Source organism: Lissotriton helveticus, chromosome 6 (assembly GCF_964261635.1).
Source record: "Lissotriton helveticus chromosome 6, aLisHel1.1, whole genome shotgun sequence".
NCBI classification, from domain to species: domain Eukaryota; kingdom Metazoa; phylum Chordata; class Amphibia; order Caudata; family Salamandridae; genus Lissotriton; species Lissotriton helveticus.
Genome location: NC_136067.1, coordinates 116,061,517 through 116,086,275, shown reverse-complemented (window position 1 = coordinate 116,086,275; position 24,759 = coordinate 116,061,517). Strand labels below are relative to the sequence as shown.

General features: G+C 51.2%; 1 protein-coding gene across 4 annotated transcripts in view; it reads left to right on the top strand.

Moving 5' to 3' along the window:
- LOC144762309 (exportin-5-like) overlaps positions 1 to 24,759 on the top strand; it is a 949,573-nt gene that overhangs the window by 545,064 nt on the left and 379,750 nt on the right. For all 4 annotated transcript variants that reach the window (XM_078647462.1, XM_078647460.1, XM_078647463.1 and 1 more), the window contains exon 26: positions 18,120 to 18,214. In XM_078647462.1, coding sequence (XP_078503588.1) covers positions 18,120 to 18,214 — 95 coding nt within the window. The remainder of the gene's footprint in view (positions 1 to 18,119; positions 18,215 to 24,759) is intronic.

Below are 24,759 nucleotides of genomic sequence, written 5' to 3'. Positions count from 1 at the left end.
CAATCTTAAATTGTGGTTTTGACAAATTATGGAAGGCAGAACAGTTTTACTATCACATTTTTCTTAATGTCAATTTATTTTGGGGGCAGTGTTTACTCACTATCACCAAGCAGCGACTTGCTACTGAGAAGTGCTGGCACTCTCCCTGTTACAGTGCCTTACCTTATTTACATGGAATGTCTAAAGCATCAGCGTTACTTCGAAAAAAGCGCTGCACAATCAAAGCACAAAGTACAACTCTAAACAAGCATTTACAATGCAACGGTTTCGCCTTTGCAAAAGTTAGAGCTATTGGCATTGTAAATGACAACATTTTTATTTATGTGTTGGTTTTGAAAATAGATAAATAAATGGCATTGTCATTTACAATGCCAATAGCTTAATCTCTCGCAAATGACACACACCAACAGAGAGCCCCCCACACACACTGCGAGCCCCCCACACACACTGCGAGCCCCCCACACACACTGCGAGCCCCCCACACACACTGCGAGCCCCCCCCACACACTGCAAGCCCCCCCCCACACACTGCGAGCCCCACACACTGCGAGCCCCCCCCCACACACTGCGAGCGCCACACACTGCTGCTTTTTACAAGGAGGGGCCGCATCAACCGAGAGGGTGACATAGGAAATCCATTGGACTAATCCGACGAGCGCTGCCTGGAAGTGTTTTTTAATGTTTTTTCTCAGTTTGTGGAAAACAACTAATATTGGGTCACTGGATATTTAAAAATAAAATAGATGCAGACTTCTTTTTTTTATTTTTTTTACTATTTCTCAAGCGAATTAACTTGCCAGCTGAGATGTGAGCAAATGTGTGCTTTTCGTGAAAGAAAAGCATCTGCGATGCTGTAAAAAAAAAAAAAAAACCTTCCCAGAGCAAGAGTTATACTTGTCCCGGGCCTGTATCCCCCCCCCTCCTCCTCCTTTCCTCAAACGCCATCCTCGCGCCACTCGAACAACCCCCACCCCTTCCCTCTCCAAATACACTCACTAGCAGGCTACTCCCCGATCGCCCATTGATGCCATAGGAAGGGATAGTAATGCGCGAGAAGAGGATATTACTACTTAAATACACAGACGGTAGCAAAGCAGCACATTCTTACAAGCAGCGTGTTATATCGGGCCCACCACACCCAGTAAAACCAAACCTTGTTGATGAACTAGCGCTTCAACACCTCATCAGAGATAGAGTACCCTACAATTGCACTACAATGCTTTGTGCGGATTGAAGGGATTCAAAGTCCGGAGTCTCAGAGATAAGATTTCAGTAACAGGGCCCCTGGAGGAGAGGCATTTATGCGTAACTCACACCCCGTAGTTCCAAACTGTCATAAGAGGCTCGGGTTATGCACAACACGTCACCCGGCAGCCTCCTCGTTCGTAAAAGAAAGCTGGCATGTATTGGGGAATCGTAGAATGTTACGCGGATCGGAGCGTGACAAGCTGGTGAAAAACTTCAACAATGCATGTTGTAAAGTGTGGAAAAATAGTACAGAAAAGAAGAACACGCCAGTGGTGAGCATTTGGGGTTAAAACAATGTTTATGAACTACTGCTGTCCTCTTGTAGGCATTGGGTTAAGCAACTGTTATTGCTACGACAGAGTCAATTACCACAATACAATTTAGACAGGGAAATTGAAGAACGGACAGCCTGCCTTCAGAGAGTGCCCAACTATGTTGGCCTCTTTTAAAGAAGTTAACGGAACTTGTAACAACCCTTCCATGAGACAAACTTCTTTGAACAGAACAGTTTGTGTGGTGTGTCGACTCAGCTAATCGGCCTGCATGGGCAATGAGACAGTCGCTCAGTGCTATGTAAGCGCCATGCCTCAATCCTGACCTACAGCTGCAATATAAATCAGATTGACTTCATACGTAGTTTTAGGGATATTTTTTTGTTGTCAGCCAACGCAACAAGAAGGGGTTATTAGCTCCTGAGCATACTACGTCTGCAATCGATTGTGCATGACATTTCCCTCTAATGAGTAGAATAGTCAAGAGGGTAAAAAGCGAACTTGTAGTAAGTCTAAAACTCACTGGAACATACCCGGGTCGCTGAATATATCTACTGAGAGGGACTCGACGGGGACTCTCAAAGCACCCCTACACTTTCAAAACAAGATGTTTTTAAGTATTCGATGGAACATGCATGGTGGATTACCCGTACCTGTTTATTTCTAAAGCCTCCGAATACATGGAACCGGACTTTTTATTTGGAATTTATGCAAACTGTACAACAGATGAGACAGACAGGCCAACAACATTAGCCGTAACAAATGTTCAGTCCTGTTCAGCACAGCTCCATGTTAATTTCTGCTTTTGGCCCAGTGCAGGATTTACATATTTGCCACAGTAAACTTGGTTAGTGTGGCAATTTGGGGCCTCTAGACATACGTACAGGAGCACTAGCAAACACCGCCAATGTATTATTATTATATATGATTGTATTTATTATATTATATATTATCAATTGCCAAGCCGCACTGGTAAAGATGAAAAGCTAAAGAGTGTATGCTTTGGCGGAGGGCTCTCTTCGAGGTGCCCCAAACCGTCGATTGCTCACAGCCATCGCCTATCACTGGAATAGGACGCAGGTGCAGTACATACTTTCAAGGCACACGTCTCTGTGACTCGCACTCTGATGGCTGAACCCCATTTGAAAGATTGACTTTGAGGGCCGAGACGTTCCCTTTCAGTGCAGCGAAAAGAGAAATATCACTAGGAAAAAAACACATTACTGTTACCACTGAATTTCAGATGCTTTGATGAACCAGTATTAACATGCAGCTCACGCATTCTTCAAGGTGACTGCAAAACACATCGCATTCGCCGCCGGAAGAATAGCAGTCGCAAGAGCAACGTTCACTAAAAAGGAAAAAAAATAAGGCGTGTGCCTCGAAACACTGGCGGAGGGCTTGAAATGCAAGTATGCAATGGTTCAAACCGTCACACAATTAAACAAGCACCTACGGGCACACGGACAGCGGCAGGGCGAGGGCGGGAAGATGAACAGCGGGAGGGGGGCAGAACAGGCACACGGACAGCGGGAGGGGGGGCAGGAACGGGCACACGGACAGCGGGAGGGGGGGCGGGAACGGACAACGGGACATCGCGCAACCCACCCCTACAAAGGACACTTCTGAAATGGTGGAAAACAAAGCTGTAAAAAAAATAAATAACCACCGCCGCATGACGATCGCAAGGGGGCGGGATGAGTAAAAATGGCCGGAACGCCCACGAATCTGCTCCGGCCATGACGGACAGATCTATGTTCCAATGGCTAGCCTCCATTTATGGAGCTAGCCAATGGAACAGAGGGGCGGGACATGAGTCCACATCTCTAAACATAAGATTTCGCCTTGCGCGAAAGTCTGCTTGCGCAGCTTTCGGCGAGGCGAAACCTAAAAAGAGTTTTAACCAATTTACAGTGAGAGCTTGCGTACTTCCCAGAGAAGCCAATTTACATACGTCAAAAGAAAAGGCAAATTCAAAGACTGAGATACTGACCGTTTACCTGCGGATGGGAGACTTAGTTTGTGGTCAGAAACTGACGAAAATAATGTTTTATTGTCAATTACGTCCTAAGTTGTAGTAACTTTTAGTAATGAAAGTGCCAGTCGTGCATGCACTGGGAAGTAATGCCGGAAAGGTGGGCGTTTTAATATGAAAATGCTTGTGCAGGCTTTGTTGCTCTAGACACAAATCACCTGACAGATCTCGGTGCAGAGAGGATTTAGTCAAACTTTTCTGCAAAAAAAAAAATGATTTCACGGGTGAGGGGTTGGGGGGGAGGTTATAGGAAGCAGCGGTGAACAGGAGGAATCTGAGTGAGTGAGCAATGTTGGCTGACAATAAACGGGTGCAATAATAATACTGTACACCAGAATCAAAAACCACGCCGTACCAGATGGGGAATTAAGAGGCCGTGGCTCTTCGCCCTATCGAGAAGTGCACAGCAAGCAGCCAAGTCCGGTGCATTTCCCTAGACCTCTCTACTTTGACTCACTCCAAGCAAGACAATAGGTCATCATTGGGGGGAGGTGGGCCATACAGATGCTACACTGTAATACGCTATCTCACAAGCAAAAAATGACGTTTCCTTATGCCCACTTTAAATCCTCCGATTGCAACGCCATCCTCTATATTCCCAAAAACCCTGCATGGAAAATTGACCTCGACTTAAAGCTAGCAATCTTTCCTCTCTTCTTCTTTTCCATCCAAGCATCCTCCCCTTACGGCTCCCTCTGATTGTAGCCTCCTTTAAGCCACGTGCCTTTCTGCCTTAATCTCTTGTATATATTTCTAAAAAAGAAAAAGTGCCTATACCTCAGCTCATGAATCACACCTCTGTCTTTGAATTGTGAGCGCTGCAACATACCAGTAATTAATTTCCTCTAGCCTGCATATTCACAGCACCAAAAACATAAACCCACGTACTCCACCTTTAATGATAGCATGGTAAGTAGCAGCTCGCGGGGGGGGGGAGGTCAGGGGGGGGGGGGGGAATTCGCGCGGGGGTGAGTGCGAGGGAATTAATTATAAAAAGGAAAACCTACCTTACAGCCGGTCCGCGCCACCTCTGCTCCCCTGGCTTGGCGCCTTCACTAACGGCCCTCTGGAGTGGACTGGCAGTATCTCTCAGCCAATCCTGGCGCTGCCAGCAGCACCAGGATTGGCTTGGGGCACAGGTTTCTCTTCGCCCGCAGCACGCCCATTAGGAGACCGAGGGGCTCCTAATGGGCATGCGCAAACAGGTGAAAACACAAGTGCGCATGAGGGGGTACGGGTAAAAAATGTGCCCTCCGTCCCCACTCGTGCGCACTTGTGTTGCTGCCTGCTGGCCCTGGTGACAATCATGTCAGTCAACCTGACGCCAGACCGCCCACCCCTTTCAGACTCTGAAGGGGTGGGCGGTCTGACATCATGCTGACTGACATGATTGTCAGTTCTCCCTCGGCGTCGTTGAACTTGAGTAACCTGCTCAGTTTACTCGAGTTCAAAGACGCCGAGGGAGCTGCGGGCGGGGAGGCTACGACCCCACGCCCCAATGGATGCACCGCGCCTGAATTTAGGCCACAGATTCCCTTAGAAAATGTTCCTGGGGGTCGTTGGGGGCATATATTGACCCCACTATGATAGAGAGGGAACCTGTATGGATATGGTACCCCAAAAGGCAGTCCTTAATCTCGGCCATCTTCGGTCCTACTTTCCCTTGAAATGAGTGCGAGAATAAAAGCGCCACCCCTGCTGCCTTGTGTGAAAGAGATTAGTAGAATTGCTGTGGGAAGGCTCATGAGTGCTTTCTAGGCCAGTCTTTACGCAGCAAATGTGTCTCTTGTAATAAGCATATGTCAGCCCGAGAATGTTTTAAATAAGACACGATTGCCTTCCTCTTTACAGGGTTATTCAAGCCCTTCACATAAAGGGTTATCACTCTCAAGGACGCCATTCTAGTCGGAACATCCACCCTCCCTCAGCCCTCATATTGGTCCCCTCCCAAGTTCCCCCCAAGCACAATGATGGACAATATATCTGCTTTTGTGAGCACCCTTTTTGTTTTTTAAACATTTTATTGATGCAACTGAGGCAATCCACAGTAGTAAAGACCATGTACACATCAAGGACAGAAATACAAGAAATGACTTATCGAGCATAGCACGGAAAAACAGCAATAAGTGTGTAGCCTCGGACATGTCCAAGACAGGTGCGCGAAGTCAGCCTGAGGGGCGTTACACTTGGGGCAGGCATGGGGTCTATTGGCGTCGATTCTGTGAGCAAGCGCCGGTGTGTGATACATCCTTCGCAGGAATTTAAAGTGTATGAGCTTGTGCCTACTATTCATTGAAACCTCCCTGGTCACGGCACAACACGCCTCCCACTGGTCGTCCGAAATCTGTGTGCCCAGATCACGCTCCCATGCAGTGCGCACTACCCCGTCTGACGGTGGAAGAGAGGACAAGCACAGCTTATAGAGTTTGGACACCACATGCGCTCCTGAAGTATTCTGTATAAGGAATGTAAGTGCAGGGTTGTCGTCAGGTGGGAGGGGAAAGGAGGGGAATACAGCGCGCAACATCGCACGGAGTCTTGTGAGTGTGAATACATCCATGAATGTACGGTCAGTGAAGCGGGTGTCCTCAATCAAAGAGAAAGCGTGACCATCGGGGAACAAGTCACCGATCGTGCGCAGCTGGAACTTGGATAGCGAACGGCAGACCACCGATTCGCCCGTGATGGGAAGCCAGTGCGAGTTGGGCAAAGGAAGGGCAGAGGAGTACAGTGTGTCAGTGTGCAGTAAACGCCTAATCTTGTCCCAGGCCCAAGCAGTCGTGGTTAGCGGGTATATGTCATGTGGTTCCCGAGGGAGACCTTTGGACAGGACTTCGTTGAGTGACAGTGGGAGCGCCGCATCTGCCTCTGGCCGCAAATGCGGAATTCTGGCATCCGGATGATACCAAGAATGTGCGTAAGCACCTTGGGCGACTAAGTAGTAGAGATAAAAGTCCGGGACCCCAAAGCCGCCCTTCTCATATGGCAGTGTCAGTGTGCGCCAGGCCACTCGAGGGGTCTCTCCGCCCCAAACCAACCGTGACAGGGCAGTGCGTAGTTGTTGAAAAAAACCTTTGTGAGAGGGATCGGGATGTTGTTGAAAAGGTACAAAAAATGGGGGAGGACTACCATCTTGACGATGGCGATCCGGCCTGCCATAGACAGAGGGAGACGGAGCCATCTGTCCGTATTATCCTCCAAAAAATCGAGGGCTTGACCGTAGTTCAGGCGTATAATGGACACTGTGTCGAGGTGGATATGTATCCCAAGGTACTTGATAGTCCTCGCACCACTCCAGTGGTAGGGCGCAGGGCCACTGCGTGGTGGCGGGGGTGAGTGGGAATAGGAGCGATTTGTGCCAGTTGACCTTGAGGCCCGAGTAGTCGCCGAATCGCGCTATCTCCGACAGTAAGGGTTGCAGGTTAGCCTCCGGGGTACGTACATAGATGACCATGTCGTCCGCATAGAGCGACACCAAAAGAGGGCCCGTACAGAATTGGAGCCCCCTGTGGAGATGTTTCTCCTGGAAGTGGCGCACCAGGGGGTCCATTGCAAGTATGAAAAGGAGGGGGGAGAGGGGGCATCACTGCCGGGTTCCTCTGGAGAGAGTGAACCGCTCAGTAATGGTGCCATTTAAGCGAATGCGAGCCGTGGGTGCAGTATACAGCAACTCCACCGTCGCCACAAAGATTGGGGGCATGCCCATCCTCCGCATCACTTCCAGAAAAAAAGGCCACTCCAGAGTGTCGAATGCCTTTTCGGCGTCTAAAAATACAGCAGCCGCCGGAGTGGAGGGGTCGAGTCTGTGAAGGACCGAGAAGAGCATACGGAGATTCAGGGAGGTAGACCTGTGAGGAACAAAGCCGGATTGCGCCGGTGAAACAATGGTGTCCACCAGCAGTGCAAGCCGAATCGCCAGGACTTTCGCCAAAATCTTGAAGTCAAGGTTGAGGAGCGACAGCGGACGATAGGAGCTGCATATCGTGGGGTCGCGACCCGGTTTGGGCAGCAGAACAATGACCGCTTCTCTGAGCGTGGGGGGGAGGACACCAGCCTCCAGAGCCTCCGCATACACCTCAACAAGTCTAGGAACCAATTCCTCTCTGTATTCTTTGTAAAAGTCGGCCGTGAAGCCGTCAAGACCAGGCGCTGAGGATCCCCTCAAGGAGTCTATGGCTTCAATGATCGAGTCGGGTGTGATGGGGTGGGCCAGAAAATCCTGCATATATTTCTCCAAGAACACCATGGCGATTTCATTAATATACGACCCCGGTCCCGGCAATCCTCTGGGAGGGCAGATGTGTAAAGGTGGCGGTAGTAGGCCAAAAAGGTATCACAAATGGCGGGGGTGGCAAAATGGCGCTTGTCGTGCAAGTCTATTATGTCAGTGATGTATGCAGCCTGCCGCGGCAGGCGGAGAAGCTGAGCTAATAGTTTGCCCGGCCGATCCCCCTCACCATAGCAGCGTGCGGTGTGGTATTTTCCCTGAAACCGCAACTCCCTGTCCGCCGTCTCCCTGAACTCTAGAAGCAGCTTGAGGCGCCGCGCCTCTCGGTTCGGCGAAGGGTCAGTAAGGATCTCATTTTCCACTGTTGACAGCTCGGTCTCTAGCCGGCTCAGAGTGGCACGGACTTCCCGCAATGTCCCAACATGTTTAGCGATGCAAACCCCTCTAATGGTGGCCTTAAACCCCTCCCACAGCGTGGCTCAGGAGGTCACAGAGCCAGTGTTGATGTCAAAATACTCCTCTATGGCTGAACGGATCTCCTCATTAAAGAACGGGTCCGCTAGGGCTCTCCCCGGGAAACGCCACTGCCGTTCATACCCGCCCAATCTAGGGACCGCTAGAGTCAACACCACCGGGGAGTGATCAGAAAGTGTACGTGGAAGTGTGCAAAGATCAGTCACCCATCCCGCTAGGCCTGGAGAGAGTAGCCAATAGTCAAGTCTGGTGCTCGTGTTGCGGTAGCTGGAGTGGTGAGTAAAAGCAGGGGCATTTGCATGTAGTTTGGCCTCTATATCTAGCAGTGAGAAATGGGAACAAATAGACGCCACAGCCGCACGGGCAAGTGGCTTGCGGTCCGGGGAGGAAGACGTGCTATCCCTGCAGGGGTCCATCAATAAGTTGAAGTCACCCCCCAACGCCAGAAGCTCTATGTATGAGTGGAGCAACGTTAGGTACAGGTCGTGGAAACAAGCTGGGAAGTCAGTATTTGGACCATAGATCCCCACCAAGGCAATCCTGTATCCATACAACACACCAGAAAGTATCGCGTATCTGCCTTCTCCATCCACCTTACTGTCTGTGACGACAAAGGGTATCCGTTTATGGACCATAATTGCAACCCCCCGGGCATACCTACTATAGGTTGAAAACACTTTGTGGGTACCCCAGCCCCTGGCCAAGGAAGCAGTGTCCGCCTGCACCATGTGGGTTTCCTACAGGAAGAGAACGTCCACCTGATGGCGGTCAGCATATTGCAGAACCTGTTTGCGTTTACGAGTGGTGTTCAAACCCCGAACATTCCATGTCATCAATTTAAGCCTGGAAGGACCAGTCTGCAGACCTAACCTGGCCATACCGTCAGATCAAGAACAGTAAGCAATGAGTGATCATCAAACAAGCTGACACCATAAGCCTTGCAATCAAACAAAAAAGACAAAATATGCCACACAAAAAACACACAACCCGTCCCCCACCCACCACCCAGCCTCCAAACATCCCCAGAGAGGAAGAACCCAAACAAGCTCTGAACAGCAGTGCAGAACATCAATAGCCAATGATACACAGCAATATAACACATCTGCAAACTTAACAGTCAAGTCAAGTCAAATAATTTATATAGCGCGCTACATACCCACAGGGTCTCAAGGCGCTTGAGGAAGGGTGGGGAATTACTTGTCGAATATCCAAGTTTTAAGTTGCTTTCTGAATGCTAGGTGGTTCTGAGTGAGGCGAAGGTGAATGGGGAGTGAGTTCCAGGTTTTAGCTGCCGGGTAGGAGAAGGATCTACCTCCCATGGTGGTTTTGTTGATGCGGGGTATGGCAGCGAGGGCTTGGTTGGAGGAGCGTAGCTGGCGGGAGGGGGTGTAGAAGGAAAGTCGTGTGTTGAGGCATTCGGGTCCGAGTTCGTAAAGTGCTTTGTGTGCGTGGGTTAAGAGGCGGAATGTTATTCTCTTATTGACGGGGAGCCAGTGGAGGTTTTTCAGGTGACTAGAAATGTGGTCTTTACGCGGGATGTCTAGTATGAGTCTGGCTGAAGCGTTCTGGATGCGTTGGAGTTTTTTCTTAAGTTTTGCGGTGGTACCGGCGTATAGGGTGTTACCGTAGTCCAGGCGGCTTGGGACCAGTGCGTGGGTGACCGTTTTTCTGGTTTCGGTGGGGATCCAGCGAAATGTTTTTTTGAGCATGCGAAGAATGTTGAAGCACGATGATGAAACGGCGTTGGCTTGTCTGTTCATCGAGAGTGAGGAGTCCAGGATGATGCCCAGGTTCCGTGCGTGGTCCGTCGGGGTGGGTGCTTTTCCAAGGGCCTCTGGCCACCAAGAGTCATCCCAGGCGGAAGGGGAGGTGCCTAAGATAAGGACTTCTGTTTTGTCTGAGTTCAGTTTCAGACGGCTGTGTTTCATCCACTCGGCTACTTCTTTCATTCCTTCATGTAGGTTGGTTTTGGCGGCGTTCGGGTCTTTGGTGAGTGAGAGGATCAGTTGAGTGTCATCAGCGTAGGAGATGATGTTGAGGTTGTGTTGGCGTGCGATGGTCGCGAGGGGGCTCATGTATACGTTGAAGAGAGTGGGGCTGAGTGAAGATCCTTGTGGCACGCCGCAAATGACTTCAGTGGCTTCTGACTTGAATGGTGGAAGGCGGACTCTCCGAGTTCTTCCGGTAAGGAACGAGGTGATCCAATCCAGTGCTTTTCCTTGGATTCCAATGTTTCTGAGGCGTTGTAGGAGGGTGTTATGACAGACTGTGTCGAAGGCTGTGGAGAGGTCAAGGAGGATGAGGGCGACTGTGTCTCCATTGTCCAGTAGGGTTCGAATGTCGTCTGTTGCTGCGATGAGTGCGGTCTCAGTGCTGTGTTTTGCTCGGAAGCCGGACTGTGAGGGGTCGAGGGATTTGTTGGTTTCGAGGAAGGCGGCGAGCTGGCTGTTGACGGCTTTCTCGATGACTTTGGCCGGGAATGGTAGGAGCGAGATGGGGCGGTAGTTTTTGAGTTCAGTGGGGTCAGCTGTGGGTTTTTTCAGAAGGGCGCTGAGTTCGGCGTGTTTCCAGATTTCCGGGAAGGTGGCAGAGTTGAGGGAGCAGTTGATGACGTCTTGGAGGTGTGGTGCTATGATGGAGTCAGCTTTGTTGAAGATATGGTGAGGGCATGGGTCTGTGGGGGATCCTGAGTGAATGGAGTTCATCAGGCGGATGGTGTCCTCAGTGGAGATTGGGTTCCAATCAGTAAGGATGTTCTGATTGGGGGGTGAGGGTACGGCAGAAGGTTGGGTGGGTTGGTCTCCGTGTTGGTTGTCGAAGCTGTTGTGGATGTCTGCGATTTTGTTGTGGAAGAACGAGGCAAGGGAGTCGCAGAGGGTTTGAGAGGGAGTGATGTCGTTGGAGTTGGCTGAGGGGTTGGTAAATTCTTTGACGATGTTGAATAATTCCTTGCTGTTGTGGGCGTTGTTGTCTAGACGTTCTTTAAGTGCAGCTTTCTTGGCAGTCCGGATCAGTTGGTGGTGTGTGCGGGTGGCGTTTTTGAGGGCGTCCTTGGTGCTGGTGTTTGGGTCTTTTTTCCAGGCCTTCACAAGGGAGCGACAGAGTTTCTTGGATGTCTTAAGATCATCGTTGAACCAGGGAGCGTTTTTGCTGCCTTGTTTGATTTGACGTTTTTTCAAAGGTGCTAGGTTGTCGGCGCTATTCGTTAGCCATTGAGTGAGGTTAGTGGCTGCTTCGTTGGCGTTCGAAGAGTGGGCCGGGGGATTTTGAAGAAGCGATGAGGAGATCTGGTCGATGGTGATTTTGTTCCAGTTTCTTCGCAAAGTGGGTTGAGGAAGGTTGTGGTCTTTTTGTAGACAAAGTGAACACAGCTGTGGTCCGTCCAATGGAGAACTGTGGTGTGACTGAAGGAGATATGTTTGCTGGAGGTGAAGATGGGGTCGAGTGTGTGGCCTGCGTAGTGAGTGGGGGTGTTAACAAGTTGTTTGAGTCCGAGGTTGGCCAGATTGTCCAGAAGGGTGGTGGCGTTGTTGTCGTTGCTCTTTTCCAGGTGAAAATTGAGGTCTCCCAGTAGTATGTAGTCCTCGGAGGGGAGGGCATGTGGGGTGATAAAGTCAGTGATGTCTTCACTGAATTGTGCACGGGGTCCTGGTGGCCTGTAGAGAAGGGTGCCTCGGAGTGTGGTCTTGGGGTCGGTGTGGATCTGGAAGTGAAGGTGTTCGGCGCTAGCGAGGTTGGCGTCTGAGCTGGTTGAAATGCAGATGGAATTCTTATGGACGATTGCGATGCCTCCTCCTGTTTGTTTGATGCGGTCCTTACGGATGATCTTGTAGCCTTCCGGGATGGCAATGGTGATGTCTGGGGCTGAGGATGCGTTCATCCATGTTTCTGTTAGGAAGGCGACGTCCGGAGAGATGGTGTCTAGTAGATTCCAAAGGTCGATGGCATGTCTGTGGACCGATCGGGTGTTGAGCAGGATGCATTTTAGGTGGTTGGGGTCAGATCTCTGTTTGGTGTTCGTGGTTGGGGAGTTGGTCTTGGTGTTGTCATACTTGCAGGAGATGCATGTGAAGGGTCCATGGGTGTGTCCAGGAGCGGCTTGGGCGCAGTTGGGGAGTCGGCCTGGGTTTAGTGCTAAGAGAATGGAGGCGTCGTGTGTAATGCGGGAGGGGTGGGTGGTACGGGAACCAGGGGGTCTGGCTCTGGGCGCGGTCCAGGCGCGGACGGGCGTAGACGGGCTTACCTTTGGCGCACCTTCGGCGCGGCCGCAGCGCGTGGACGCTGCGCGTTGGGGCATCAGTCATAAATGATTAGTGGAGGGGGCGGAGCGTGGGAGGGGCAGCAGGGAGACGGTAGCGGGGAGGAGGGGCGGGCCAGGGGAAAACCACAACAACAAAATGGAGGGTCAAAGGGAAAGGGAGACAGGGGCAGCAAATGTCCAATGGCACCGAGGGTGAAACCAAAGTTCAAACATACAAATAAGCCTCGGCAATGTCGCACTGAGAGCAGGGCAGAGAGTGCGGCACTATGTAGAAAAAAAACGCTCAATGTGAAGAAATGATTATTCCCAAGGTGAAGCTATGGTAACAGGTAAAAAGCGTTAGCAGTTACAGTTAACACAAAAAGCGCTAGCAATTACAGTATCACAAAAAGCGCTAGCAAATACAGTATCACAGAAAGCGCTAGCAGTTACAGTATCACAAAAAGCGCTAGCTATTACATTTATCACAGAAAGCGCTAGCAATTAAAGTTATCCCATAAGATGATACCGGGTCCGTTAAGGAGTGAGTGTCAGCAGAGTGCAATTGCGCATGGCAGCGCGAAGAGGTAGTAGATTCTGGGAGCGTGGGGGAGCGACCGTTTAGGAGTGGGTCCGGACGGTCACAGTAGCGAACCCTTAGAAAAACAGAACAAACAGGCATTCGCCATAGGGGGAAGCAACGCCGCCCCCACGCGGGCGGTCCAGCAGCGCCACGTACGAGACATTGGCTAGTAATTTGGATCCAGCAAAGCCGAACCGTCATCCACCCTGGATAAGGAGTTATGCAGACAGTGCCATCGCATGATCAGGCCAGTTGTAGCAAACAAGTCAGCACTAGCCTGCGAGTCAGAATGACGTGGAGAGTTAGAACGGGTGCCGAGCCCGGTCGTTTTTTGTACTCCTGACAGAAATCTTGGGCCTCGGCTGGGGATTCGAAGATGTGGAATCGGCCGTTAACTTCCACTTTCAGCCGCGCCGGGTAAAGCATGTTGTATTTTAAGCCAAGGTTGCGGAGAGCGGCTTTGACGCTGGTGTATTTCCGTCGGGCCTCTTGTACCATGAGCGTGTAGTCCGGAAAGAAGGACAACTTGCTCCCCTGCCACTGCACCTCTCCCATTTCACGTGCAGCACGGAGCGCGGCGTCACGGTCCCGAAAGTTCATGATCCTGGCTATAATGGGACGAGGTAGTTGCCCCGTGCGTGGCCCAGGCCCCAGTGACCGATGTGCCCGCTCCACCACAAAGCCCGCCGTGAATGTGTCCCTTCCGAACTGTTCAATAAGGAGGTGCTCCACGAAGGTATCAAAGCGACCAGTGGCAGTCGTCTCCGCCACACCAAGGATGCGAATATTATTCCTCCGGCCACGCGCCTCCAATTCCTCATTCTTAATGGCCACCTCTTTAAGAATTTTTTCAACACGTTCCAGTCGTTTCAGCGTTTTAGAGGACCCGTCCTCCACATCCGATATTCTGGACTCAGCGAGGTTGAGGCGGCGATCGTGGGCCTGCACCGTGGTACCAATGTCCGACAGTTTCTTTTCCAGGCTGTCAAAGCGGGTATCCAGGGCCTTGAATCCAGCGCGCATTTCCCCCATCATGGCGGCCATCATGGACGCTGCGTCACCACCGTCCGGTAGACCGAGAGCACCAGAGGCCGCACCCGGCGGGGGGTCGGTGTTGAGGGAAGGTGTCTTGTCGAAGCTGAGCTTCCTTTGGGAAGGGTCCCTCTTCCCCATTTCCAAGGTCGCGTGGATAGGACAGAGGGCAGGAACCAGTGAGCCAGATGGCAGCCTCGACCCCGATGGCACCAGATCGTAAGCAGTCCCGGTGGTGAGTGAAGGCCGAGAGCAGGACCCAATCAGAGTGAGTGAGGTCTGGTAATGGCGGTCAGGAACAGCCAGCACAGTGATCTGGAGAAAGGGCCCCTCCGTGTAATGGGCGTCGCGTCACACGCAGAGTCGATATGCAGGGAGCAACCCTCTCTCGGCGGCAGCGCCGGAGGGAGCGGAGAGGCACAGGCTGCAAGCCGGCCAGCCTACGGCTGGGCCGCTGTGCGTCCCCGGAGGTCGCCGCCGGAGTCCCCAGCTGCCACGCGCCCCACCCCCACCGCCCCCGGCCAAGCCCCACTGCCACCACCCGTAAGCCCGCACCGGTCCAAAATCCAGGTCCCGGTCCCAGCGTCCCTCAGGGTCAAGGGCCACTGCCCCTCGCCGGGAGCCAAGCGCCCCAGGAAAACGGAAGCCGCGCAGCGAGGCGATGACTGCGGGAGCCCAGCGGGGGGGAACAGCGGGGAAAGGAAGCTCGGCAGCCGAGGGCCGAGCAACACTCACCAGGCGCACCAGCGCAGAAGGGAAGATGGCGTCGAGGTCCGGAGGCCTCGAATCCCCTCCGCCGTTTTCTCCGCTCTAGGTCGCTCCCGCGGCGTGGAAACTTCGCCCAAGTGAGCTCGCGGGCATCAGGAGCCGGTTCCGCGCTGCTGGGGGAGAAAAGAGTGGCGGATTACATCTCGCTCGCTGCCGCCAGGAGCCCGCGTGGAGGAGCTTCACGGCAGAGCGGCCATTTCGTTGGCCGCCGTGGCCACACCCCTGTGAGCACCCTTTTTTGACAAACATAAGTGTGGCTGAAATTGCTGCCACCCCTAACAAACCCAAAAAATGTAACTGAAGAACATCAAAGTCCCTGGAGTGGGAGATAGACAAGAGTCCAGTCCCTGTAGCCTTGATGGATCAGTCTCCCTCCTGCCCGAGCCCCCACACCCAAAGTATCTATTATTTCTCAGGTGGGCTCATTGGATGTGGTACCCTCCACCATTGTGCCCAGAAGTGCCTTCCTCTCTGAGGCCATTGTGGCCAGATCAGGGCACATAGCTCTACGCCCCATTCGGCACCGGCCGCCATCACAGTCGGTCCCCCGTACTGCATATTTGAGGTTGTGACAATGTCTGGTCCCCATCTTGTGGCTCTATTTGTAGCAGGTTACATGCTTCCTTTAGCAAGCGTGTTTTGTAGAGTCGATCCGGTCAACGGAAAATTAGCCTGAACAGGTGGCCCCAAGAGTAGGTAATGTTCTTGTCTCTTAGATGGTTCGTGACTGGGTGGAATTCCTTCAGTTTCCGCAGGGTCGAGACTGCCAGGTCCTGGTATATGTGAAGTGTGTGCCCTCTGAAGACCACAGGAGCTGAGGAACAAGCCACCCTTAGCGAGGGGAAACTGTTGAGACAGGTCAAATGTCCCAAGAGCGTGGAGCTCCCGAAGAACATCTGCCTACTCTATGCCTGCGTTCTAAGCGTATGTCCGCCCCTGGGGTGTCCCCTAGAATTTGTGCAAAAAGTTCCTGGACATATGCTTCAATGTCTCGTCCTTCTGCATCCCAGGGAGCCCCCCGAATTTTAATATTGTTACACCTAGAACGGTTTTCAAGGTCCTCTGCGTGCCCAGATGCTGCTCAGAGAGGCGTATATTCTCTTGTTGCATCTGCTCTATTTCCTCATCTCTTGAGGGCTCTTGGCGTTCCAGACCATCTACTCTGTCTCCAATAACAGTTACTTCCTTATGGACTGATTGGAGCTCGGATATGAGGTCTTTCTTCACTGACATGAGGTATTTTCTCAGGGTGGAAAACAAGGCTTCCAAATAAGGGCACGGAACCGGGACCTCTGTGTCTTCCTCTGATAGTGATGTAGCGCGACTTGTGGGTCCTAGTGCCTTGCGGGTGTAGGTGCTTGGCCCGAAGGGAAACTAGTGACTACACCCTGTGATTTAGCGTCTCCAATTCTGTATAGAGAGCAGCTTAATGAGTCCAGGACTAAAAATATCTGCCGATTGTTGGGTAGACCAGTCTCGAAGCCCAGCGAGGCCCTGGGGGTTGTTGAACTGCAGGAGAAGCGTATCCCACCAAGGCTGCTAGTTTTGGTTAAAGCATGCAGGAGGAGTGCCTCTTAGTTAGGGAGCTATGAGTTCCCCTTAGCCACAATTCTCCCTCTGCCAGGCCCACTCTCACCTGCTGCCACGGCCGAAGCGATAGGCCCTGCTAGCCCAATCACTTCCGGGGCTAGATCAAGATTTGGGAGGTTGTATGCCAGCCTGTTAAGCCCATTAAAACCAGGAGCTTGGGAGAACCGTCTCCCAGTATAGTAGCTTATCTTTACCCATCAGCCTGGAATGTGACCTTGGCCTGGCCTGACCTTCACAGCTGCGAAACTCCGTGGTTGCAGCGTCCTTAAGGCTGAGAGGCTGATACTGATGAGCGGGCCCTGTCTCAGTTCATGTTGCGGGAGAAACGCATCCCCGCTGCCCCCAACACCGCAAGTGGTGCCCAGATCAGCAGCTCAATATTGCCTGGTTCCGGGACCTGTTCCACCTCTAACGGCCATCACTGTCACTGATTTCGGCTCCTCGCCGACACGCCGCTCCGGGGCATCTCCCGGCTGTATGCGAACTTGCCAGGTAGCGGGTAGGGCTAACACCGCTGGGGCCCTCAGGCCGATGAGGACCGAGGGAGCCCAAACAACTAGGTATGCCCCTCAACTGCGCAGAGCACTAGGCGGAAGACGTCCCCTCCGACGACAGCCGCTCTGCGTTTACCTTTTAATAAAGTGCCTCACGGGTGAAGGGATCCGGGGCTTCCTTGACCTCCAGCCGCTGCCACAGGTAGTAGATTTGGCTCCTCATCGACACACAGCTCCAGGGCACCCCACTGATATCTGCGGCTCGGAAGGCAGTGGCTAGAGCCTGGCGCGTATGAGGCCCTCGAGCCGCCGAGGACATTGGGAACCCAGGCAACCAGGCAGGCCCTCTCTCTTCACGATTCAGAAAAGGGGGTGGTGATGGACAGAGTATCTGAATTAAACAGAACACTCATACCCAGTCAAAAGATCAGGGCTTGATCCAGCACCGTTTTTTAGCTCACTGCCCCATCCCAGTTCAGAACCTGGCTACATGCAAATTAGTCTGTCCCTGGCCCAGTGCATCATGGGAACAGGGCAGACCAAACTACCAAGCCAATTCTTTACTGGAAAGGAAACAAGCTACCATCCTCTCTCTTCACAGCGTGCCAGGCGAAAGCAGTCTCCTCCACCAACAGCCTCTCCACAATCTCCTTGCCGATGCCAGTCTCCTCGGTCTCTTTGCTAGAGCACTGCTCTGCGGCTCCTCCTCTGGCGGTCGCCTCGCTGGGCGACTGGAGCGGATGGGATACGCCTGTATCTGTGGGAACGAGGAGCCGACAATCTCCGCGGCACGTTGAGGGATTTGGCAATGTAGGGGTTCCCCCCCGGTCGCCCATGCTCAGTATTGTCCCCCAGAGATGCTATTATTTGCTATGTGGGGATTCACAGGGAGGCCCAAGACACTGGTGTAGGAGAGACAGAAAAACAAGTCTCACACTGCCGCCATGTTGGCAACACCCCCGACAAAAATAAAATTGGACAGTATATGTAATTCCAAACAGCAAATTAATACATCCTCCTCCCTAGACTACAAAGCAGAGCATTGTTTCTTGAATTGTACGATTTGATTGTCCCATAAGATCCAGTCTGACCTCCTTGAGTTTCAGACTATTGTGTTTACCTTTAATTTTCTTTTTTTTCTTTTTTTCTGAACAGTGAAGAGGGTACTGCAGAAGACAACCCAGAATCACAAGAGATGTTAGAGGAGCAGATGGTTCGACTACTAACCCGGGAAGTAATTGATCTCCTCAGTAAGTCTTTGTTTAGTTCCCAGCAGACTGCTTACTTTTAAGCATTTTGTTTTCAAAATCCTGCTTCTTAAAAAGACCCAGCAGTGGACTCCTATAGAGTTGAAATGTAATGAGAAATGAAAAATTGTTTGTAATACTATAAAACTTTCAGCAAACGTTCTGTGTAAGAGGCGTATCTGTTATCATACCCTTTAAATCTCACTTATGATAGTGTGAGACTCCGTGTGCAATGTATACTCCATCTTTGGCCAGCCCGACTCCGCCGGCGCTCGTGGACTCGGCTGGGGGTTCTAGGCCTTCGATGCCGGCGGCTCCGGCCCTGGCGCCGCAGGGATCCTGACCTGATCCGGATCAGCGCGGGTCGACCTTACTACACCTCCTCCGCCACCGACTCCATTGACGACGTCCCCGCACCTTCCGATGCCCGTTGAGTCCCTAGCTAGTTTCAACCCAGGCTTTCGCCTCGACAGAAAATGCTAGACCTACAGGATACATAGTTCCATATCGTAGGGAAACCCCCCTCTCTTTATAGGTTACCACAATGGGTACACTGTGCAGAGAGGTTGAAGAAATCCTTAGAAGTTTGGGATTGTCACCTTTTCATTTGCATTAACGAGCTTAGAGGCCTGTGGTCTGTTTGAACAAGGACGTTAGTCGAACAGGTATGGTCGCAACTTCTTCAGGGACCAGACCACAGCGAAGGATTCTCTCTCTCTATGGCACTCCAACACTTCCTGGGGCGGAGCATTCTACTGACAAAAGCCACAGGATGGTCTTGACCATGGTCATTTATTTGGGATAGGATCGCTCCTATCCCATGTTCAGAGACAATTGATTGATTGCAACAAATTGCTTGGCATAATCAGGAGCTTTCAGAACAGGTGCAGAACACATTGCTTCCTTCAGAGTGTCAAAAGCCTTTTAACAGCTCACTGTCCGGTTCACCTGTTTGGACATTCTCTTAGAAGTCAGTTATGTGAGAGGTATCACAATGGTGCCAGCATTCTACACAAACCTCTTGTGGTACCCAGTCAAGCCAAGGAAGGCCCTGACTTGAGTCTGGGCTGTTGGAGCCATCCTGTCCAGAATTGTCTGGATTTTAGGCTGTACGGGTTCAAATTGGCTTACACCAACAAGGTTGCCCAAGTATACAACTTTAAACTGCCCTATCTGGCACTTGCTTGCCTTGATAGTGAGGCCTGCACTTCTCAGAGCCTCTAGTACTTTCCCAAGGTGGATCGGGTGATCCTGCCAGGTGGAGCTAAAGACCGCAATATCATATAGATAAGCTGCACTATAGGATTCCAGTCAAGGAAGGACTTTGGTCTGAAAAATGCACCTGCCACTTTTCAAAGGTTCGCAAACTAAGGGCATCACAGTAATGGCCGTTAGAGGTGGAACAGGCCCCGGAACCCGGCAATATTGAGCTGCTGATCTGGGCACCACTTGCGGTGTTGAGGGCAGCGGGGATGCGTTTCTCCCGCAACATGAACTGAGACAGGGCCCGCTCATCAGTATCAGCCTCTCAGCCTTAAGGATGCTGCAACCACGGAGTTTCGCAGCTGTGAAGGTCAGGCCAGGCCGGGGTCACATTCCAGGCTGATGGGTAAAGATAAGCTACTATACTGGGAGACTGGTAATGTTCATCTGGGGTTGAAAATTCTGATCTTTCTTTCGCTACTGGAGTCAGACCTATCTGCCAGTATCCTGATGTGAGTTCAATGGCACTGATACTCGGTTGCTCCAACCTGTCAGTCAGTTCATCTGCCCTAGGAGTTGGGTGTGTATCGGTTTTGGTCACAGCATTGAGGCCTCCATAGTCCACGCAGAACTTCATCTCTTTTTTTACCACCTTGGGTATGAGGCTGGGGGACTAAAACAACTGGACTGGCCCAGGGGCTCTGAGATGGCTCCCAATTCCAGCATCTTGCTTACTTCAGCTTTGATGCTTTCTTTCACATGATCAGACTGCCGGTATAGTTTATTCTGGACAGGTAGGCTTTAACCAGTGTTCACATCATGGGTACACCAGCTAATATGAGCAGGGGTCAAAGAGAAGAGCTCAACAAACTGATTTAGGACTTGCCTACAGTCCGTCTGCTGTTGGGCAGTGAGGGTGTCTGGCAAGTCCACTCCTTCCTCTGAACTATCTTTTGGATTTTTGAACAGGAGATCATGGAGAAGTTCACTCTCTGCTTTCTGATCCTCATCTGTAACCATGAGCATGAACACATCTGCCCTGTCATAGTATAGTTTAAGGTGGTTTACATGGATGACTGTCCTGGGGTTCCAGCAATAGCCAAGGACCACCAGGTAGGTGACCTTCCCTTTTTTTTCTTTCTAGGATAGAGTAGGGTCCCTCTCACTTATTTTGAGGAACCTTAGGAGCCACTGGCTTAAAGACCCACACCATCTGCCCTAGTTTGAACTCAACCATAGCCTTTTGGTCATACCATTCCTTCTGCAACTTCTGGCTGGCCTCAAAGTTTTTATTGGATTTCTCTATGTACTCAGCCACCCTGGAGCTAAGGCGAGGCACATAGTCCACTATAACATGTTTAGACTCAACAAGAGGTTTCTCCCATCCTTCCTTCACTAGTCCCCTGACAGGGTGACCAAACAGAAGTTTAAAGGGAAGAACCCCACTCCCTTATGTGACACTTTCCTGTAAGCAAAAGCAGGCATGGAAGTAAGATTTCCCATCTCCTTCTGAGTTTTTCAGGGAGTCAACCAATCACACGTTTCATGGTCTTGTTGAATTTTTCAACAAGGCCTTTACACTGAAGATGGTAGGGGATAGTAAACCTGTGGGTCACTCCACACACCTTCCACATTTGTTTCAGGTAACCAGACATGAAGTTTGTACCTCTGTCTGACACCGCCTATTTAAGGAAGGCCACCCTGGTAAAGATAACAATGAGGACCCTAGCCATTGCAGGGGCAGTGCTAGTCCTAAGGGGAATAGCCTCAGCATACCTGATGGCATGATCCACTACCACCAGAATACATGTGTTCGAGGCATATGAGCTGCAGATTACACACTATGCATAGATGGCCTCCTATTGTTGGGCCCGGATGTTTGCAGTTTGTTTTGTTGTAGAAAAGTCTTTGGAAGTCACGGGATAGGTGACTCCTCCTGATAACTGCGCATGGGCATCGGCTCCATCCCCAGATTGTTTTTTTCCGCCACCGGGCTCGGATGTGTTTCCAGCGCTCCATGTTAGAACCGATTTCCTTCGGCGTGCAATCCTCACCAACTTACAGAAAATAAGTTTCAAACGCTTTTCCACTCGCCGCTATTCTTCAATATCGAATACTTCGATTCCGGTTGTCGTCGACGGCCTTCGGGCCTAGCTAGGCCTCAACTCCAGCTCATGGAAAGGACGCCATTTAAGAGGTGTCCTCGATGTCGGTCGAAGTTTCCCCACGCCGACCTTCATGAAGTATGTAACCTTTGCCTTTCCCCGGAGCACGAGGCCAAAGACTGTTCCGCTTGTGCCACTTTCCGCTCCAAAAAGACTATCCGGGACCGAAGAGCGAGTAGAACAATGGCTCAATCTTCGACTTCCATTCCGGACGACATCTTTGAGGAAGGCGCCAACGTCTCAGAACAACACGACGTCGACAGCGGTTCCGAAGAGGAAGAGATTCGGAAGTCGAGGAAATCACTCCAGCGCAGCAGTTCCGTAAGTAAGACCGTCGACCCCTACCCTTACTCGACACACCCAAAGAAGGCCCCGGTCACACCCTCGCCCTCGGGCTCGGGTGCACACCGACACTCTGCTCTACTGCCCCACCTTCGGGCCCGGCTAAGAAGCCAATTAAGCCTTCAGGCGACTCGGGCTCGAGTAAGCCTTCGCACGGTGCCGGCGCACATTTACCAGCACCGAAAAAGACAACGACACCGGCTACGCCGACGCGCAAACCATCGGCGCCGAAACACACCACTACTTCTTCGGCACCGAAACCCAGGTCAGAACCAAGCAAACCAGCTTCGGATTCGAAAAAACCACCGGAACCGAAAAAAACATTGAATCCGAAAAAACGTCGGATCCAAAAACAATACCGGAACCGAAAAAATCCTCAGAACCGAAAAAAGCTTCGGAGCCGAAAAAGACTCCTGCTTCTCAAGTAAAGGACATTGTCAAAAAACCAAAACAAGCCGCTTCGGTGCCGAAACCTTCTTCCGCACCAAAAGATCGGACTCCTGCAGAGGATTTGCCTTATCCAGACCCTGCTCAAAAGACTAGCTAAGGGCCCAATCACTGGACAGTTGATTTTGGCCTGAAAAAAGCGACCACTGGACACACCAGCTCCAGCTCCGCATTCAAAGAAGGACATGGCTACCTCTCCTTTAAGACTACCTTCCCCTTCTCCTCCACCTATGCCATCACCACATCCTCCCATACCACAGCATTCCCCAGCATCCTCTATCATACCAGACGATGACAACACGGATGATAGCTCTGATGATATGGGGGGGTAACATACCTTATCCAGCCACTCCTACAGGATCACCTGACCCATGGGATGATTATACCACTCCAGATGTCCCTCAGGATGACTTATACCCCTCAAGGCCTTCCCCACCAGAAGACACTATAGGGTTTAACTAGTTAATACACAGGGCTGCACAATATCATGGGGTAGACATACATGCAGACCCTGTAGAGGAAGACTTCCTAATGGATACCTTCGATAATGCACAAAGGTCCTCATCCATTTTACCAATGCTTAAGGGAGTGATTAAGCACGCTCCTGAAGTCTTCAAGGACCCGGTCAGAACTCAGGTCATTAACCCTCGTGTAGAGAAAAAATATAAAGCTGCCCCCGCAGACCCAGCATATATTAAAGGTCCGGTACCACTGGACTCACTTGTAGTTTCCAACGCATGCAGGAGAGCAAACTTGCAAACATCCGGTGGTTCTGCACCACAAGATAAGGAGTCTAAGTTACTTGACGCATCAGGGAAAAGAACTGCGTCTCAAGCAGCAAACATGTGGCATATCGCCAACACACAGGTATTGTTAGCCAGATACGATAGGGCACATTATGACGAGTTAGAGTCATTAATGAGACACCTCCCTGACAGGTACAAGGATAGAGCAAACTAGCTTATCCAAGAGGGTAAAAACATTACAAACACCTCTATTCGGTGTGCCCTCGATGCAGCAGATACTGCCTCTAGGGCAGTTAACACCAGCGTTTTACTACGCAGACATGCCTGGCTACGTATATCAGGATTCAAACCTGAGGTACAAAGTGCCATTCTTAATCAACCCTTTGATGAGCAACACCTATTCGGACCCAACGTGGATGTATCACTTGAGAAAATGAAAAAAGATACTGACACCGCCAAATCTATGGGAGCCCTGCAGTCGCAGGCTCCCAGACGTTCATTTTGTGGCTCATCCTATAGAGGTGCCACCAGTGGATACTCCTCAGACACAGCTTCTACCTCATACAAAGCCCCTACGCGGTCCACTTACAGCAAGGGCTACCAAAGGCGGGTTACAGGGGTAACAATAACAAAGGCAGAGATAAAAATAACAACTCCCGCTCTGCCTCTACCCCTGCCCAATGACTCCCTTCCCCCGTCCCATTCCACTCCTGTCGGGGGAAGACAATACCTGCCAGCCTGGGAAAACGTCACATCAGACAGGTTGGTGCTCCAAATAATTCAATCAGTTTATTGTCTGGAACTAACATCTACCCCCCCAAATATACCACCCAAGCAGCGTCCAATGTCACAAGAACATTTAACATTGCTCAGACAGGAGGTAATATCCCTCCTGCAGAAAAATGCAATAGAAATAGTTCCAGAGCATCAGAAAAACTGTGGTAAATAAAATATTACCCTGGCTGAATTTCTAGGCATTAACAATTAGCATGCATCAAGTGAGAAGCAGAGTCCGTGGTATCTGAGTTAAAATGGGCTTTATTCCAATAACTCGAGTCAAAGGGAGAATATGTTCCATCACCACAGAGGTTCAGGAAGAGTCTTCTAACATTTAATAACAAAACATTATATTATATACTTTTTACTCCTTGTACATAGGAGCAGGTGCAAGACAGAAAATGAGATAAGAGCATGTGGGTGTACATGAGTGTGGCTCACTGGTTAGAAGCGGCAGACCCTGAAGCAGAGATCAGCCGGGACCAGGGTTCAATTCCCGACGCGGCAGGGTCTTGGGTAATGTCCGCGGACTCGATAATTCTCGCCTAGGTGCCTACGCTAACCATGGGTCCCACTCTGCAACTCTGGGCAATAGCTTGCTTAATCTCCACAACGGCCCCCTCAGCGCCGGGGATGCCTGGCTTCACCTTGGAGGTGCCCAGGAGGGACCATCTCACAGGGAAAGCCAGGACGGGTTCCCCAGCGGTATACAGCGCCAGGACACCCCGAGATGGGGTAACAGTGCGCTTTATAAGTATACTTACTTTGCTTTACTTTGATGAGTCATAGCGAGGTGATAGGTAGGTGTCATAGGTGGGTGGGTACTTAGAGGAGGAGTTGGCATGACCAGCTCGAACTGTGCCCTAAT